Source organism: Passer domesticus, chromosome 32, assembly GCF_036417665.1.
Source record: "Passer domesticus isolate bPasDom1 chromosome 32, bPasDom1.hap1, whole genome shotgun sequence".
NCBI classification, from domain to species: domain Eukaryota; kingdom Metazoa; phylum Chordata; class Aves; order Passeriformes; family Passeridae; genus Passer; species Passer domesticus.
In genome coordinates, this window is record NC_087505.1 from 1,926,521 (window position 1) to 1,944,389 (window position 17,869).

Below are 17,869 nucleotides of genomic sequence, written 5' to 3' on the forward strand. Positions count from 1 at the left end.
GGGGTGTATTGATCTTTTACTTCTGATCTGGAATCCCCAAAGGTGATGTGCTGAGTTGTCTCCTCTTGGATGCTCTTTCTGCCTATCTGAATCACCACAGGATGGACATGTTGCTTTCTTTATAAGGAATTGCTTTCTGTATCTCTTGGCAGCTCATTAATCATCTGTTTATCCCAATCTGAGATTTTATTGTCTGTCTCTGTTTGCTGTTGTTTACTGGCTGTTTTCCTCCTCCACTGGAGGGGATGATCTTGGGTGAGACACCTGGGCTGAGGGAGGCAGAAGGGGGCAGAGAGGGGCTGAAGGTGACAGACCCTCTCAGCATACCTCAGTTCTGCTCAGGCAAGGCTGGCTCTTGAATTAGTGGGGGATTTTATTGGGCAGTGACTAAAACTGCTAAACCTTTTCCCTGCAAACAGTCCATTGGCAACACCTCACTGAATGCAGGGTGAGGGAATTCCTGGTAAAAGCAGCAATGAATGACCCCTCCTCTGCAGGTTTGGAAGCTGTCACAGTGATCCAGGGCTGCTAGAAAGGCTCCATGCATGTTGGTCAGGAAAGGGATTGGGTCAGGTCAGTGCAGTTACAGAGCACATGTCCCTGCCATGCTCAGTGGGTCACTCAGCTCTGACTGTAGACAGCTGGGGAAGTGAGTTAGAATTCAGCTGTGTTCTATAGCAGAGTGGCCCAGCTTGGGCAGTAGGAATCCCAGCTTCCCAGGTGCTTTTAGAATGTGAATCTGTCTTTGGAGGTTGCTTATTCTGTGGTGGAAGGCACTGATGGAAGTGATGGCTGACGCTGGCAGCCCTGGTTCCCTGGACTGGCCAGCAGCTGCCTGTGGAACACACTGTGACTTTAACTTACATTCTCCCTGTAAATGCAGATGACCAGGAGCCACGGGAGCCTGTGAACTCAATTGAGAAGGAAGCTGAAGCTGAGTTGGCCAATCATCAGCCCAGTGAGGAACAGAGGAAGAACGACTGCAAGAAAAGCAAAAAGTACTCCCGTCTGTCCTGTCTGCGCCGCCGCCGCCACCCCCAGAAGGTGGATGAGAGCGACCTGAGTGAGGGCTTTGACTCTGACTCCAGCCAGAGCTCCATCAAGGGCAGTGATGGCTCAGAGAGTGGTTCAGAGAAGAGTGATGAGGAAGCAGAAGCTGCTTTTGATGTGGAGACAGACTCTGACATGAACAGCCAAGAATCTCGGTCTGACTTGGAGGACATGGAGGATGAACCCGGTGAGGAAGGCAGCAGCCAAGGCAAAAGTGGGCCCAAAGAGGCCTTAAAAAACTGTGTGGATAGCAGTGGGCTGGGGGACTCCAAGGGCCCAGGCATCTCTAAAACTGAAGCTGTGGATCCAGCAGTCAATGGGCCAGCTTCCCTGAGCACTAATGATGCAAGCATAGCCAGTAATCTCCAGGCCATGTCCACCCAGCTGTTCCAGACCAAACGCTGCTTTCGCTTGGCTCCCACCTTCAGCAACATCCTCCTGAAACCCAACAGTGAGCCACCTGCCTTGAAGGATGGCATAGAGAGCAAGCCATGTGTCAATGGAGATCTGGAGAAGCCCAGCTTGGCAGAGCAAGGTAAGGGCCTTGTTGTTGCAATTACGTGTAGAAAACTGCAAACTGTAGCAGTCTATTTGCTAAATTCACATTTCCCATGGTGCAAGCTCTCCTTTGGCTAGGTCTGGAGGAGCAGGTTGCCCAAGTGGTGGGCAGGCTGTGGGTTGGACATTTCCTGACAGAGGAGCTTTACTTTTACTGCCCAGCATGCAGGAATATGTGCACTGAGCAAAGGGAACACCTGTGGCCAACCAGGGTTACCAGAACTACTGCTGTTCTGCAGACTAAGTGCTGAGCAGCTGTGATAATCACTGTCTCACAGGCTAGTTTGTTTGGAAGGGACACTAAAGCCCATGTCATTTCATCCCTCTTGCACTGGGTTGCTCCAAACTGCATTCAGCCTGGCCTTAAACACTTCAGGAATGGGGCAGCCACAGCTTCTCTTGGCAACCTGTGCCAGAGCTTCACTACCCTCACAGGGAACAGTTGCTTCCTAATACCACATTAAATTTACCTTCCTTCAGTTTAAAGCCATTCCCCCTTGTCCCATCCAGGACTTTGTAAACGTCCCTCTCCATCTCTCTTGGAGCCCCTTTAGGCAGTGGAAGGAGCTCTGAGGTCTCCCTGGAGCCTTTACTTCTCTGATCTGAACACCCCCAGCTCTCCCAGCCTGTCTCCAGAGCAGCTGCAGCCCCTGGATCATCTCTGTGGCCTCCCCTGGGCTCCCTCCAGCAGCTCCTTGTCCTCCTTGTGCTGGGACCCCAGAGCTGGAGCAGCTCTGCAGGGGAGGGTCTCAGCAGGGCAGAGGGGCAGAATCCCCCCTCACACACTGCTGGGGATGAGCCCAGGGCAGTGTTGGCTTTCTGGGCCCCCAGTGCTCATTGCCATGGCTTGCTGAGCTTCTTGTCAACCCACACCCCCAAATCCTTCTCAGGGCTGCTCTCCAGCCATTCTCTCCCAGCCTGTTTGTGCTTGTGGCTGCCCCAGTACAGGTGCAGCATTTCTCCTTCCCCTTGCTGTTCCTTCTGGGGTTGGCACAGACCCAGCTTTTCAGCCTGTCCAGGTTCCTCTGGTGCCATCCCTCCCCTCCAACATGTGACCCCCCACACACAACTCAGTGTTGTCAGCAAGCTGGCTGAGGGTGCACTTGATCTCACTGCCTGTGACACCAGCAAAGATGTTAAAACATGCTGGTCCCAACCCCTGAGGATGCCCCTTGTCACTGCTCTCCACTTGTGCTGGCTGCAGCTCTTTAACCATGACTGTCCAGCCAAGTCTTCATCCACTGAGTGGTCTGTCCATCAAATCCATGTCTGTCCAGTTAAGAGACAAGGATGTTGTGCAGGACAGTGTCAAAGGCTCTGCACAAACCCAGGTGGGTGAGGTCAGTTGCTCTTCCCTCATCCTCCACTGCTGTAACCCCATTGTAGAAGGCCAATGAATTTTTCAGGCATGATTTGCTATAGTGAAGCCATTTGGGCCCCAGAGGATATTTCCAGCAGGTATTAAAAATTGCATCTTCCCTTTTCCCTTTGTGAAATCTCTAATCACACACTTGCTATTGCTTCTGGTGGCAGATGGGGGACAGGAAGTTGTCCATGAGAAGACAGATTATCAGCCCCATGCTCATGTAGAAGTTTGTGTGGAAGATGTGACCCAGGTGCATGTGAGAGGTGTTGGGGGCCCCTCTGTGACCCCCCCAGATGTGCCTCACTGACTGTTGCATGCTGAACCCCTGGGAGATGTGCAGCAGGTGGAGCTGCCATGTCTCCATTACCACTCAGCTTACACAACTGAGTGATGTTCTGGGCAAAAACAGCTGGAAAGGGAGATCTGATCAACTACAGGCAATTGTTTGTGTTTCACATAAAACTACACGGGCCTGTTGAGTCTTGTTTTTCATCCCTCCCAGCTTCCCTGGAGCAGGGAAACATTCTCCATCCTGCTGCCAAATCCAGCTGGCCTACAGCACTGGCAAGGTTCAGGCTTTGCCTGGGCCAGCATTTGAAGGCACAGTATTAGATCATGTTAGTGTTGACTGGCTCCTGGCACTGCTCCGTGGCCACATGAAAGAGATGGGGGTTAAAGGGAGAAGCAAATGGGCTCTGGTGTGTTTAACCCTTTCCTTCTGTGGTTATCTTGCTGTTGCAGCTCCAGGAATGTGTGGCCACAATACCTTTAGAGGTGTAGAAAATGAGAGGTGGAATGAGTTCACTGTGTCATTTCAGCTTTGAGCTCTGCTCATGTGTGCTGTATCCAAACTGCTTTTTCATGGTGTAACACTGTCAGTGGTGGGTTCTGAAGAAATCACCTCCTTTCTTGTGATTCTGAGGGCTTATGGAATGCCCAGAGCTGTTCTGATAGGTCTGTGGCAAAACCTGGGGTTGATTCCCACCTTGACCTCAGGTCACTTGTGTCTCATGTGATTCCACTGGCAATGGCTTTGAGATGCTCAGCTCTGGAGAGTTAGAAGAGTGTGAAGAACACGTTCAATATTTAAAATTCTCTGACTCACAGGACAGCCCTGCCATTTCCTGCTCTTGCCTGGCTGGAAGCTGGGGCATGTTGGCCTCAGGGCTCTGTTCCCTGCAGGAACTGCTCTGGTCCTTGTGCTGGCACTGCCCCACTCTGTCAGCGTGGAGGCTGCTGCAGAGGTTGGGCATTGGTCACACCTTCACAGGGAGATTTTAACCCTCCAAGGAGAAGGAAATGCAGGGGTGATACACTCCAGGGGACAGGGACTGCTTTTGTGAGGATGTGTGGAGGCACCTAATATTTCAACTCAACTATTACCAGCCCACTGGTGTTCTTACAAGCAGGGCTTGGCATCTCAGGGAGTTTTAACAGCTTGCCTTTGTTTTCCAGATGATGTGTCTGACTCTGAAGAAAGCATTTCAAGTAACAAATCCTGCAGAAACGAGCGATCCCTTCAGGAGAAGTTGGAGATTGTGACCAATGAAGGGCTGCTGCTTACTGTCAAGGTGTTCCTGGACTGGCTGAGGACAAACACAGACCTCATCATTATGTGTGCTCAGGTAGGGATGGTGGCAGGGCTCTCTACAAAGTTGTGTCAGCTTCCCTGGGCTGGTTGCAGCCATGGCCCCAGTCCTGGGCAGAGGGTGATGTTATGTCCCCCACCAGATGAATTAAACTAATCTGGGCCTAAGAAGGATGGTGAGGTTTACTCTTCATAAAGTATTCTGAGGGTTGTGAGATGCTGGAAGGCCCAAGCTGCCTAGTTGTTGTATACATCTGTCATGACATTTTCTATTCTATTTTTGTGTTCTGTTCCTGCAGAGCTCTCAGAGCCTGTGGAACAGGCTGTCTGTGCTCCTGAACCTTCTGCCTTCTGCTGCAGACCTGCAGGAATCAGGTACTGGAGAAAGAAGTGGCAATGTCATGTTTCACCAAGCCTAGTCATCAGTGATTCCCGGGGTGTGTGAGAGGCCAGGGAGGGAGATTTCCTAGTAGCAGCTTTTATAAGCACAATAGGAAGTAAAACATGCATGTGTTGGGTTTTGTTTTTTTTTTTGTTTAAATACCATTCCAGTTAAATACTATCCCATGGTCTTGGGAATCATAGAACATCCTGAGTTGGAAGAGACCCCTCACCTCGCTCCAGGATTGGGTTCAACTCCTGGCCCTGACAGGACAACCCCAGAAATCACACACAAAAATGCTGTATTAATGCATTAATGTGGCTGGCAGCATACTGAAACACTGGCACCAGCATGTAAGAATCCATGTGTGGCCAACAGGAGTGAAATTCACTGCCAGTAGCAGGAGTGAGGCTGTGATTTTGCCATGGTAATCCTGGAAAATAGTTTCAGAGCTCCAGCTGCTCATGATGTGCTCTGTGCTGAGCCTGAAGTTCCCAATGGTTTATGAGAAGCAGAGTTTAAACAGGGCTGCTCATAATTTGGAATAGGTGGGAAAGCTGCCCTCCAAACAGGGGATTTCCCAGAGTCCCATGGCAGATAGTTTGGGAGAGTTGCTCTCTATATTGAGGTGGTCTTGTGGCTCCTTAAGCAGCTGCTCACAGATCATGTTTCATTAACACCTCTGCCCATGACCATTACAGATGATCATGTGCCTTAAAGCAGTTCTCTTAGCCCCCTCATGAGTTGTTTTGCTCCCCTTCTTGTCCCTCCTGTGCAGGGCTGGCCCTGTGTGATGAAGTCAAGGACATCCTGAGTGATGCTGAGCTCCCAGACCTGAAGGCCAACCTGCTGCTCCCTGAGGACGTGGCCCTGCGCAATCTGCCCCCTCTGAAAAATGCACACAAGAGGTTTAACTTCGAGCAGGACCGGCCCATTTTCTCAGCAATTGAGGAGGTGAGTTGGTGTAAATCCTGAAAAAAACCAGACCTGGATTGTTGTGTTATGTTTCCTAGCACTGGAGGCCTGAGCAGAGGTTTGTGGAGCAGGTGTGTGCTGAAGTTTCCTAAGATTTTCTTGGGTTGACTGCTGGCACCCCTGAACCTTCTGGCCAGCTGTAGCCTTTCCTGCAGTCTCTGACTTCAGAGGAGATCACAAACATCCATCAGAACTGGGCATTTAATATCAGTTCCTGCCTTTTTCAAGAGTGTGAGCTGCAGGTGGGCTCAGCTCAGGCCACGCCGTGCCTGTGGTGGCTGCTGACTGCTCCCCTTCCTTGCAGTCTGTCGTGAGGATCTGCTGCATTCGGAGCTTCGGCCACTTCATCACCCACCTGCAAGGCAGCATCCTGCAGTTCAACTCAGAGCTTGGCATCTTCATCAGCATAGCACAGTCAGAGCAAGACAGCTTGTTGCACCAGGCCCAGGCTCAGTTTCACATGGTGAGTTGGTAGAGGTGAATGAATTCTCTGTATCCTCTTGTTTCCTGTAGGTTACTGTTAGGTTGTAACTATAATCACAGATCTTTGGGGGGAGATGAAAGTTCTGTTCCTTAAAGCTATTCCAGTGTCCCCTTTGCACTCTGGAAGTGTATGCTAGTGTCAGCTGGTGTGTTTCCTGCTAACTGATGTGGAAGTTTGGTTTTCCAACCAGGCTGCAGAGGAAGCTCGTCGGAACAGGCTCATGAGAGACATGGCTCAGCTTCGACTGCAGGTAGGAGATGCCAGTTCCAGCCTGAAAAACCAGCAGGGTAGTGGCTGGAATGTCAGAACCTGGGAAGGGAAGGGGGAACTCTCTGCTGCTGTCCCACACAGAGGCATTAAGTCCATTCTTCATCGATTGAACTGTGGAGATTGGAAAGGATTCCATAAAGATAATGGAGTCCAAGTCCCTGCTCCTCACAGGGCTACTTCAAACTGAATGCCCACTAGTGTAGTTCAGGCACTCCTTGAGCTCTGGCAGGCTTGGTGTGACAGCTGCTTTCCTGGGGAGCTTGTTCCCCCTCTGGGGGAAGAACCTTTTCCTAACGTTCAGCCTGAACTTGCCCTGATGCAGCAATGAAGCTAAAAATGAAATGCACCATTTCCTCATGTCCCATTGCTAGTCACTGGAGAGAAGGAAGTCAGCACCTCCTGCTTGCTGGCCCCCTTGAGGAAGGTGTGGGCTGGGATGGAGTGGTCACACTCATGAGATCCTCTTCTCTGGCTGCATCCAGCCCTCTGTTCTGTATGCTTGGAGGTTAGAAGGGCCTGATGGAGTTTTGCAGGGCAATTCTTGCCCTGTTTGATGATCTGTTTCAGCATAAATGTGAAGCGAGTGTGTTTGCCTGTGTGTTTTCAGCTGGAGGTGTCTCAGCTGGAGGGCAGTCTCCAGCAGCCCAAGGCTCAGTCAGCCATGTCTCCTTACCTGGTTCCGGACACCCAGGCCCTGTGCCAGCACCTGGCTCTTGTCAAGCAGCTGGCCACTAGTGGGAGGTTCATAATCATCATCCCTCGAACAGGTATGGGGACCCCACAGCAGGTAACTGGCAGGGGCTGCCTGTTCCTGTCCCTTCTGTGCTGGGAGCAGGCCCCAGGGGCCTGGGTGGTGGCTTTTCCTCCTCCTGCTCTTATCCTTCACTTCATCTGGAACAGTTGCAACATCCTTTTGATGTGTTGCTTTTGGGGCCTCTGTGTGTGGCCCTTGCTTGGGATTTTGACAGTGTCAGAAGAGCTGAGAGGAGAGAGGTCCTGTTCCCCTCGTGCCTCTGCTGTGGCAGCTGTGCACTGCACAGTGTTCTGTGGAATGGGGACTACTTGACACCTCTGGATTAGTTTGCAGAAGTAGAACTTGCAGAAGCAAGATGGTTTTGGTTTTTTTTTGTTTTTTTGTTCCTGTTAGTTATCGATGGCCTAGACTTCCTGAAAAAGGAGAACGCCGGTGCTAGGGACAGCATTCGGTATCTGGAGGCAGAATTTAAAAAGGGAAACAGGTGAGAGCAGGGCAGGGGTGGGATTTTCCCTTCTTTTTGGAATGGGTGGGCTTTGGGTGGGAGCAGGCTGTGGATCCCTTGGAGCAGAATGAGGAGTGGGCCAAGGAAAATGCAGACTTCAGGAATGGGAAGGCAGTGAAGGAGCAGATGCAGCAGCTGGTTCTTCAGATGTGCTGCTCAGCTGTGAAGTGCAGCTGCTTCTGAGCACTGGTGGGGTTGCATCTCTGCTGCTGTGACCTTTGCCACTGCACTGAGAGTGCTGGAAGAGCTGAATTGGGCCTGGGTGCTCTGCAGAAACACAGCTGAAAGGACAAACTGCATCTCTGGGCTCAATATCAGGGCTGGTGGGCTTGAGACATGGTGCTGTGAGCACCATGTGGGAGTGGTGCTGAGGCAGGGAGGTGATCAAAGGGATTCACAGAGGATTCCTGGACCTTTGGGCTGGTGGGAGCCCTGCAGCACCCAGAGGAGCTGCTGTGGAGCACTGACTCAGCCTGTGTGACAGTCTCCATATGAGCTCAGAGACTCTGCTTTCTCCTTAGGTACATTCGTTGCCAGAAAGATGTTGGGAAGAGCTTTGAGAGGCATAAATTGAAGAGACAAGATTTAGATGCCTGGTAAGATTTCAGCATCTGAAGTTGTCTGAGCCCAGTTCTGCAGCAGGCAGGTGGCTTTGGGGAGAGGTGTTAGCACTGGGACCCATTGCAGAGCTTGTTCTATGTGAGTAATGATGAAATTCCTTGGAGATAAGGACAGCCACCTGTGCATGTTGCACAAAGCACTCTGTGCTCAGAAAAATCTCAGCAAAGTCCTTAATGGGAACAGGAAAGCAGCCCTGCTTCCCATTTATTGTCCTGAGCAGATGTTTTCCTGCTGACCTTCCCCTCTGTTTCTCTTTTCTGTCAGGAATCTGTATAAAATCCTGGACAGCTGCAAACAGCTGACAGTGTCCCAGGGCAGTGGAGAGGATGACACCACGGGAATGGTCACCATCATCACGGGCTTCCAGCTGGAGGACCCGAGCTCCTTCTCAGTGCCCATGCAGGTCAGTAGCTCTTGGCTGGCTGAGCTGAGCCATTCTGCTTCCTAGCAAGGATAGAATGTCATTGATTGGCAAGAGATTTTTTTTTTTAAAGTTGTTTTTTGTTTTTTCTGGTTGTTTTTTTTTTTTTTTTTTGCTTTGGCTAATTCCCAAAGTTTGGTTTCCCCAAAGTTACCTTGTATGTTGAGATTCCTTATTCCCTCAAGGCTTCTTGATTTTGTGATACAGAGTATTCTGGGACACACGTGAGAATTTAATTCCATGCCTGTGCAGGCCTCTGGTACCAGAGCAACAAGAATTTGGAGGATTTGGCCTTCCAGCTGTGCCAGGCTGCCAGAGTCCCCGGGTTGGGAATGGCAGCTCTCTTGACAGGGCAAGTTAAAAATTAACCACCTGTTTTTCTGTGTTTGTTTGCAGTCTGCCATGCAGGCAGCCGCCAACGCCAGCATAGAGATAAAGAATGTTCTGGAATTCTACAAGCAGTGGAAAGAGATGGGCTGATGGTCAGAAAGGCATCGGGTTGGTGAACCTTTCTCTCCCCCTCTCGCAACGTGCAGCGTCTGAACGAAGGAAACAACAATCTGGGCGACACTTAAGACATGAAGAAGCAGCAGCAGCAACAAAAATACCTACCCAAACGAATTAAAAAAAACCAAAAAACCCAAAGTGGGCACGCACACTGACACCCTCCACCTGCATCCTGACCAGACAGACGGCTGTACAGCTCTGATGGCGCCAACTGCTCTGAGAGAGGCCCCTCGGAACGGCCGGGGCAGAGCTCTGCCCTTCTCCCCGTGGGCAGAGATGGGCGAGAGACAGGCAGTCAGTCCTTCATCCCCCTCCTTCCTCCCAAAGCTTGCTTGGCCAGCAGAAGCAGGCTGGTGGTTCAAAGCATGGACTTCACTTCAGCAAAACCAAACCAGTGCAGCAGAAACGGAACCCTCCGGCTTGGGAAAGAAGATCCAAAGAGTGTTTTGCTCTTGTTTGGCAATCTGGGGACAGGAAAGTGGATAGTATTTCTCCCCCACCACCCCCACCCCCCCTTTTGAATGAATTATTTTTCAAGGGTTTTTTCCTTTTAATTTTTAGTTTTTATATATATGGATAATATTAAAAAAAAAAAAAAAAGAGGAGTTCCCTTGGGGTTTTGGATACTCTTCCAACATCAGAAAGAAAAGGAAACACTCTATTTAAAAGTGGGGGAAAGCTCTTAATATAATTTTTTTTTTTTGTCTTAGAACAAGCATATTTATTTCCTTTCCCAGGCCCCCGTGGAGCGGGCTCAGTGCAAAGGGATGTTGGCCTGTGAGGAGGGAGCAGCCCCGTGTTGCACTCTGCTCTCCCTGGGAGCTGCACGCTTCCTGAGCAACACGAGCTCCACCACGCTGCTCCAGGGAGGCCACAGGACTCTGCCTCCATCCCCAGTTTCTCCCACTATGCATCAGACCTCGGAGAAAAGGAAGAATCTGGCAGAACTGCTGAAAGAGAGAGAAGAGCTGGGTGGGATTTATACACATTAAGGCTCAAATGCTTGGCTTGAGCACTGCAACACTGGGATGGAGCAGACGTCTCCAAAGGACCCAAAGCCTCTTTTTCATCTTTTCTTTTTTCCCTTTTTTTTTTTTTCCCCACTAAATCTTTCCATAGGGTGTGGAGGAGGAAGGAGAATCTCAAAGCCATTACCTTCTGCTGGTTGTTCAATGCACCACTGCTGCAATGCTGTGCTAGAGATGGTGACAGAGCTGGAGCGTTTGTGTCCCCCTTCCTCTCATCCCTCTGGGCTGGCAGAGGCTGCCCAGGAGCACAGAGCTCACAGACTGCTCCGTGCTTTTGGCATCCCAAACAGGAGGGCTGAAGCTGCCTGGAAGGGTGCTGGAAGAGCTGGGAGGAGTCCTGCAGCCCTCCATGCTGGCAGCATCTCATGCAGCCTGTGTCTGACACGCTGTCGCTCGGCTATGAAGCTGCAGGTTGCTCACAGGGCAGCAGGACAGGGGCTGGGCAGTCTCTTCATGCTCCCTCTTGCCTCTGCATGCCCACTGAACAGATGTCTCCATCCACATGAACCAGCAGCAGCTATGCAAGTACAAACCATTGGAGTCTTCTGTCTGTGTTCTCACATGGTCCAGCCAGAAACTGCTACAGCCAGAGAGGATAACATGAGGAGCTGAGTCACATACTCCACTCTGTGCAGGCTCCAAGCATGGTGTGCTGTACTGCAGGGGCAGGATGTTCCTTGTTTTCAGGTAAAAACTAAAAAAATACCAGCACAAGTACCAGAGGATTCATTTCTATTCCAGTTCCAGCTCCTTTACAGCACAGCAGAGGGAAATGCCATCCCTGGAGGCTGACAGGCTGGCTGTGAGGGACAGGGGTTTCCCTGCAGGATCTTCCCTTTTACAGCTTCTCCTGGAACTCACAGTATTTTGCTTGGCTAAGCCAAGAGAAGGTCATCTGCAGGACAGCAAGTCAGAGACTCTGGCACACCTTGGGGATTCTTGGAGATCTGAGATGGATTGTGAAGCTCCCAGTCACTCTTCCCTCCAGTGGTTCTGTTGGAAGTCATTTGTTGGTGTAGCTCATTATTTCTGTTTGATGGGGTGGAAAAAGAGAAGGGAATTTCCTTTGGGACTGTTGTTGAGGTGAAGCCCTCCTTGTCTGGTGGGGGGGCACAGAGAGTTGATGTGCTCTGCTTTTTCCTGCTGCTGAAGAAACCCCCCCTGACCCTGGCTGCTGAGCACAGCAGAGGAGTCTGGAGGTCACTGGGGCTGAGCTCATGTTTGTCCTGAGAGCCTCAGTGTCACCCTTGTCCCTGACTTGGGCTTGGTGAAGAGAAGCATTGCTGGGCTGTGGTCAGAGCAGAGAGGAGCTGGGGGCAGCCTTCAGCTTCACCCCAGAGCATTCCTTGGGTCCTTGAGGGGAGAGAAGAGCAGTACAGGTAAAGCAGCAGCCCAGAGGGAATTCCTGTCTGGCTGTTTTCAGTTCTTGCAGCTCCCACAGCAGTGCAGGGTGGCAGCAGGGAGCCAAGTGCTGCACAGCTGGCCAGGCTGAGGGGGAGCTGTGTTCTGAGTCACTGAGGCCTTGGTGGGCACATCCAGTTCAAGAACAAAAGTAAATAAACTCATTTTCTGTAAGCAGAGGCAGTGGAGCTGCTGTGAGCCCATGTGGGGCCACATGGTGATAGCAGGGGCTGCTCACAGCTCTCCCTTAGTCACTGCTCTGGTCCCCTGAGGGGCTGGTTTAATATTCCAAGGTTTTACATACCTGGAGGGGAGAAAGCATCCCTCACCATGCAGTGGGGAATCCTGACTGCCCCCATGGCACCCTCCACTCTGGGCTGGATGGGGAGGGATTGTGACCTTTAAAAAGGACCCCTGAAAGGTCCCTGTGCTCCCCTCTTCCTGTCCAGAGCACTGTGCTCGACGTGCTGAATGATTTTTGGATTTGCATCCCAGTCAGAGATACCTGGAGCTGCAAACCTGGGAGGCCCCAGAGTGTGGGAGCAGTGTGGCTGCAGAGCAGCTTGGGGAGATGGCATGTAGTGTCCTCCAGCAAGCCTGGCCTTCTGAGGGGGCACAACATATCATCCCCTGCACTGGGGTACAGCAAGACACTTCTCTGCCCCCCTGCCAACACTCAGGATGAGCTGGAGTTTCCTCCTTGAACAGATCTGCTCTGTCCAGGGCCCACTGTGTTTCTCCCCTGGCATGGTGGTTGCTGCTCAAAGTGGCTCTGGGGGTGGCAGCAAAGGGGATGGTCTGTGGAAGGCTCTGTGCAGCCTGTGGCTGCTGTGGTGCTGCACTGGGGGCTCCCTGAGAGCCCCCCACCCTGTCCAGGCATCCTGGTCCAAGCCAGAACTGTGAGCTGCCTCCCCAGGAGAGCATCAGGCAGGATGGAGGCTGCAGGCTCTGGCTCCTGCACCCACTCCAGGCTTGCCCTGAGCAGCTGTGAGCCAGTCCAGTAGTGCCTGCTGTGCTGGGAAGGAGAGCAAACAGAAAAACCATCTTGTGGGCTGAAAACAAGACTTTTCATGTGTTCTGGTTTGTTTCTTGGGTTTGGTTTTTCTCCTCGTTACCACCCTGTTGAGCGGCTCGGGGTTTTTGGGGTGAGCCCATGCTGGGAGGACACAGGTCTGTGGTGGCTGAGGCTGCCTGGGCTGTCCCCAAACCATGGTGGACACAGTCACTGGTGCTTGTTGGGCTTCTGCTCCATGGTTTCATGGGCTGTTCCAAGCAGCTCCTCTGCTCCCATCCTTGCTTGGCTTGAGGCCACCCGCAACGCCTCGGATTTTGTCTCGCATCTTCAATTTTGGGCTCTTTTCCTTCTTGGTGAGCAGCAGCACTGGCCAGGCTGGCACAGGGGCCGTGGTGCTGCCTTGCCACTCCCAGTGAGTTAGAGGCGAGGGACAATCACCTCTCCTCAGCCCTCGTGTGGCACACGGGCTTGCAGAGCCAGGGAGGATCCAGGGGACACGGGGCCCAGCTGGGTGAGGAGGGGCTGGGGCTCCCAGCACATGTCTGACCATGGTCTGAGCACAGCAACTGGCTTAATAAAATACCAGATGTTTGTACTTCGTGTCCTGTGGTCATTCCCAGCCCATCCCACCTTTCCTGCACAGCCCAGGGCCCGAGTGCATTTTCCATTTGTAAATCCACCCTCATATCCTTTGCTGTGAAGGAGTGCACATGGGTCCTTCCTTAGCCCTGTGATGGAAATAACATTTCCCTTTCTGCCTCTGTGATTTGGGATGATTTCATCCTCTTGGAAGGACTCTGCTGCCACAGGAGCACCCCTGACCCTGCACGAGGAGCTGGCCCAGCTCACTTTTAGTGGGAGAAGGGGGGTGGAGAAGTGGGAGACAGGGAAAGTATAAATTATTTAAAACGTGTGACTTTCCAGTGTCCATTCAAGGTGCTGAAGAGGGCGGGCTGGGGGCTTCAGGCTGGGGATTGGGCTGTGTGAGGGTGCCAAGGGAGAGAAAATAAATGAGAATTCCTGTCCTGAATTCATGGCTGATCTGCTTCCCCTGGTGGGGGGCACCGAGCTGGGCACTGCCATAATTCTCTCTCCCTCCTGGGTTCTTTGGGGGCTGCCCGTGGCAGGAGGGTCAGAGAGGGGGGTGCTAAAAGGTGATTCCAGCTCAGTCCCCAGTAGGGAAAGGGATTAGGGACAGAGATGGGGTCAGGGACAGGGACAGGGATGAGGAGGGGATGGAGACAAGGATGGGGATAGGGCCAGGGACAGAGCTCACCTCAAAACACGCTGTGCCAGCAGGGATTCATGTGGCACTGCCTGGTGCTCTCATCCTCCCTGGGCACCTGCTGGGCCCACCACTGCTCATCTGCCTGCTGCTTGTCTGCCCCTCTCCCTTTGCCCCCAGCTGTGCCCACCTCTTCAGCTCCTGTGCCTGCCCACCCCATCTGCTGCCTCTGTGCCTGCAGAGCCCTCAGTGCCACAGCCTGGGAGGGGCTCGCTGGGCATGGGTGGGCACGGGGATGGGCTGGCACGGGGAGTGCAGGCCCCCTGACACCGTGTGTCTGTCCCAGGCTGCACGTTTGCAATGCCAGGCTCCTGGGGCAGCCACGTCTGGCACTGCTGTTTTGTCCCTGTGCCTGTTTTGAGCTCCTTCATCTGCACCGACCTCTTGCTATTCCCAGAATGTTTGGGATAAGGAAACGGGGGGTGGAGGTTTCCTCCTCCTCAGCTTTTTGTTCCTCTTGGTGATTCCCCCTGCTCAGGCTGAAAGCCAAGGGTTTTGTGGGGTCCTTGCTGTGGAAGCTGACAGGGCTCCGTGCCCCCTTCACAACTCCCCCAAGCTCGAGCATCCCCAGCAGAGCAAGGTGCTGCAGATTTTGGTGTGCCCCTTCCTCTACAACAACATCCTGATCTTTTACCCATCTAGAGTGGCCCAGGGCGAGGGTCAGCTGCCCCCACCACCCCGAGGGCTCCCCCTGCTTCTCCCCCTCCTCCCCACCCTCCTCTGCTGCTGCTGTGGCTGTGCCTGGAGTGAAGCTGAGCTCGGCTGCTGCCTCCACCTCCTCCTGCAGGGCTCCCCAGCTTCCCCTTCACATCCCCCTGCCCCGGTGCCCTGTGCTGCACCCATGAGCCCCCCGTGTCCCCCCTGCTGCCACCGCTCTGTCCCCTGTCCCCTTGCAGCCCTTGGTGATGGCCTCAGCCTGGCAGGACACAGCCAGGCTTTACATCAAACAGCTTTCAATTAAAGTGGAATAACGATGGGGCAGCTGCTGGGAGCAGGATCTGGGGGTGGGAGCACCTCTCCTCCCTGAGCCGGGGGGGCACAGGGAGGGAAAGCAGGAGTCCTCAGCCGTGTGGGGTGACATGGAGCACATCCCCCGAAGCCACCCCCACCCCAACCTTGGGAAGGAACTGGCTCTACCACGTGCGTTTATTTCTTTCCAGGGCGAACAGAAAGGGTGGGAGGGTGCAGGTGGGAGCTGATGCGGGTTGGTGGGAGCTCAGCCCCTGCCCCGAGCGGGGCTGGGGCTAAACCAGCCCGTAGTAACGCCGGTAAGCCTCCTGCAGGCCGATCTGGTCGGCCAGCTCGTCACAGTCGGGGTTGAGCTCGCACACCTCGCGCTTGGCCTCCAGCGGGTCCCGCGGGGCTCCCGAGGCGCTGCTGGGGACAAAGGGGACACCAGGGGGTGTGGGGGGTCTGGGGAGGGGCCGAGCCAGCGACCCCCCCCAGTCTGGGGCTGCAGCCTCACCTGCCATAGCCGTAACTGCGCTTCTGCCTCTGCACCAGCTCGGCACTGGCGCGTCTGGAGACAAAGGCTGCAGGGACAGCGAGGGGTCAGGGGGTCCTGTCCCCTGTCCCGGGTCCTGTCCCCTGTCCCGGGTCCTGTCCCCAGGGCAGTGGGGCTGGGGGTCAGGGGGTCCTGTCCCCTGTCCCGGAGTCCTGTCCCCCATCCCCAGGGCAGTGGGGCCGGGGTCAGGGTGGTCCTGTCCCCAAGGCAGTGGGGCTGGGGGTCAGGGGTTTCTGTCCCCTGTTCCCGGGGCCATGTCCCCTGTTCCCTGTTCCCTGTCCTCCATCCCCAGGGCAGTGGGGCCAGGGTCAGGGTGGTCCTGTCCCCTGTCCCCGGGGCCATGTCCCCTGTCCCCTGTCCCTGGGGTCCTGTCCCCTGTCCCCAAGGCAGTGGGGCTGGGGGTCAGGGGTTTCTGTCCCCTGTTCCCGGGGCCGTGTCCCCTGTCCCCTGTCCCTGGGGTCCTGTCCCCATACCCAGGGCAGTGGGGCCAGTCAGGGTGGTCCTGTCCCCAAGGCAGTGGGGCCAGAGTCAGGGTGGTCCTGTCCCCAAGGCAGTGGGGCTGGGGTCAGGGGTTTCTGTCCCCTGTTCCCGGGGCCGTGTCCCCTGTCCCCCGTCCCCAGGGCAGTGGGGCCAGGGTCAGGGTGGTCCTGTCCCCTCTCCCCAGGGCAGCCATGGTCACTCACCTTCGGAGCTGGGCGAGTCCTTGGTGCTGGCAGAGCCATCGGCAGCTGCGAGTGACACGGAGGGGTGGCTGGGCTCAGAACGGGGCTCTGCTCCCACCCCACTCCTTCTGGAGCTCACATCCCTCACCGAGACCCCCCCCAACCTACCAGTCCCTATCTCCCCGTGCCCCCCACCCCAAAGCTCAGTTTTCCCAGCCCCTTGGCTCCCTCCAGGGCACAGAACCAGCCCCAGTGGCCCCAGCAGCCCTGGACTCCCCGGTACCTCTGCGGCAGAGGCCAAGGGTGAGCAGGGCCAAGAGGCTCAGCAGGACCAGGGACTTCATGGTGCCTCCCTGTGCTGGGCTGGGTGCAGCCCTGGCTCCCTGGGTGCCTTTATAGGGTCCTGTGGCCTTGGCAGGGGGGGCCTGGCCTCCCCAGGGTTATTTCCAGCACATCCGCCACGGCCGGAGCTGCTGGCAGAGGTGGCAATTGTGGTTTGGGATGAACTTGGTCCCCCTGTGCCCAGCCAGAGCCCACAAAGGGAGGGGAAAGTGGCCCCAGGCCAGGGGGGATTTGCTGGTGGGCCCAGCCCTGCCAGGCTGGCAGTGCCCAGTGCCCACTGGAATGGGTGATGGGGCACTGGGGGCTCCCCCATCACCCGCTGCCCGTCCCAGCTCCCACTGCTGCACCCCAGAATCATCTTCTGCGACACAGGGAGACTTCCCTGCCAAAACCTTGGGGTTTCCCTCCACGTGCAGAGCCAGCAGGAGCTTTCTGGCCCATTTTTGGGGAGCAGCTCGTGCTTGTTTCGGGCACTGTCAGCCCGTGTCCCTGGGCAGGGTGAGCAGGTGCCTCGGTCTCTGCACAGCTCCCCCCTGCCCACGCCCTGGGCAGATGCTGCGTGGCCAGGGCACTCAGAGCCCCTGGAGAACATTCCTCTTTCACATCCTGACCACTTTCTGATCCTGTAAACCCCAGCCCCGTCTCGGGAAGCGGAACTGGAGCCTTTGGGGCAGCCAGAACTGCTGAAGCAGAGCCTTTGTCAGACAAAGCCATAAAGTACAGAGTACGTGGGCCAAGAGCACAGCAGGAGCCAAGCTGAACAACAGCCCCGGTTTATTGAGATTCCAGCACAGCCAGGGGGGGGCAGAGGGGAAACTGCTGCAGCTCTAATTGCTCCCAGAGGTTGGGGAGTGGTGCAGCAGCCACTGCCCATCCCAGCTGAGCCCTCAGAGCCCGTGCCCTCAGCCTCTCGGAGTCCTCAGCAGGTGCAGGGCACTCTCCTCACGCCCTGCCCAGCCCCAAGGACAGCCTGTCCGTGCTGGAGTGGCACAGCACTGCTGGGGCTCTGCCAGGGAGATCCTGGGAGCTTTGGCTTCCCCAGCCCGCAAAGAGAAAGAGGCAGGAACGACTCTGGGTGGGGAAAAACCAGGCTGGCTCTAGAAGGTTCCCCAGGAAAAGATGAAAACCCTGTGCTACAAACCCACAAAGAG

General features: G+C 54.6%; 2 protein-coding genes across 3 annotated transcripts in view; one reads left to right on the forward strand and one right to left on the reverse strand.

Moving 5' to 3' along the window:
• The window catches only part of SMG5 (SMG5 nonsense mediated mRNA decay factor), a 29,005-nt gene extending 15,485 nt beyond the window's left edge, over window positions 1–13,520 (forward strand). Inside the window, exons 12-22 of the mRNA XM_064401431.1 lie at window positions 884–1,585; window positions 4,430–4,599; window positions 4,862–4,937; window positions 5,723–5,898; window positions 6,224–6,382; window positions 6,594–6,653; window positions 7,281–7,440; window positions 7,821–7,911; window positions 8,454–8,528; window positions 8,818–8,956; window positions 9,371–13,520. Coding sequence (XP_064257501.1) covers window positions 884–1,585; window positions 4,430–4,599; window positions 4,862–4,937; window positions 5,723–5,898; window positions 6,224–6,382; window positions 6,594–6,653; window positions 7,281–7,440; window positions 7,821–7,911; window positions 8,454–8,528; window positions 8,818–8,956; window positions 9,371–9,454 — 1,892 coding nt within the window. The 3' untranslated portion in view covers window positions 9,455–13,520. The remainder of the gene's footprint in view (window positions 1–883; window positions 1,586–4,429; window positions 4,600–4,861; window positions 4,938–5,722; window positions 5,899–6,223; window positions 6,383–6,593; window positions 6,654–7,280; window positions 7,441–7,820; window positions 7,912–8,453; window positions 8,529–8,817; window positions 8,957–9,370) is intronic.
• Window positions 13,521–15,337: 1,817 nt separating this feature from the next.
• On the reverse strand, window positions 15,338–17,737 carry BGLAP (bone gamma-carboxyglutamate protein). 2 transcript variants are annotated; one of them, XM_064401550.1, is made up of 4 exons: window positions 16,660–17,737; window positions 16,398–16,442; window positions 15,676–15,742; window positions 15,338–15,584 (listed from the first exon to the last, which is right to left on the reverse strand). In XM_064401550.1, the coding sequence occupies exons 1-4, from the start codon at window positions 16,718–16,720 to the stop codon at window positions 15,455–15,457; spliced, it is 303 nt and encodes a 100-aa protein (XP_064257620.1). In that variant the 5' UTR covers window positions 16,721–17,737; the 3' UTR covers window positions 15,338–15,454. The 2 variants fall into 2 exon arrangements, with proteins under 2 accessions (XP_064257620.1, XP_064257619.1); XM_064401549.1 differs by having other exon boundaries at window positions 15,338–15,587.
• Window positions 17,738–17,869: the final 132 nt, after the last annotated feature.

What these genes read in the sequence shown, in the direction of transcription:
- BGLAP (XM_064401549.1), bottom strand. Translation starts at nt 16,720, where the DNA reads ATGAAGTCCCTGGTCCTGCTGAGCCTCTTGGCCCTGCTCACCCTTGGC. An exon ending in GGACTCGCCCAGCTCCGAAG is followed by an intron (nt 15,743 to 16,397) that starts GTGAGTGACCAT and finishes CTGTCCCTGCAG; the next exon opens with CCTTTGTCTCCAGACGCGCC. An exon ending in CGCAGTTACGGCTATGGCAG is followed by an intron (nt 15,588 to 15,675) that starts GTGAGGCTGCAG and finishes CTTTGTCCCCAG; the next exon opens with CAGCGCCTCGGGAGCCCCGC.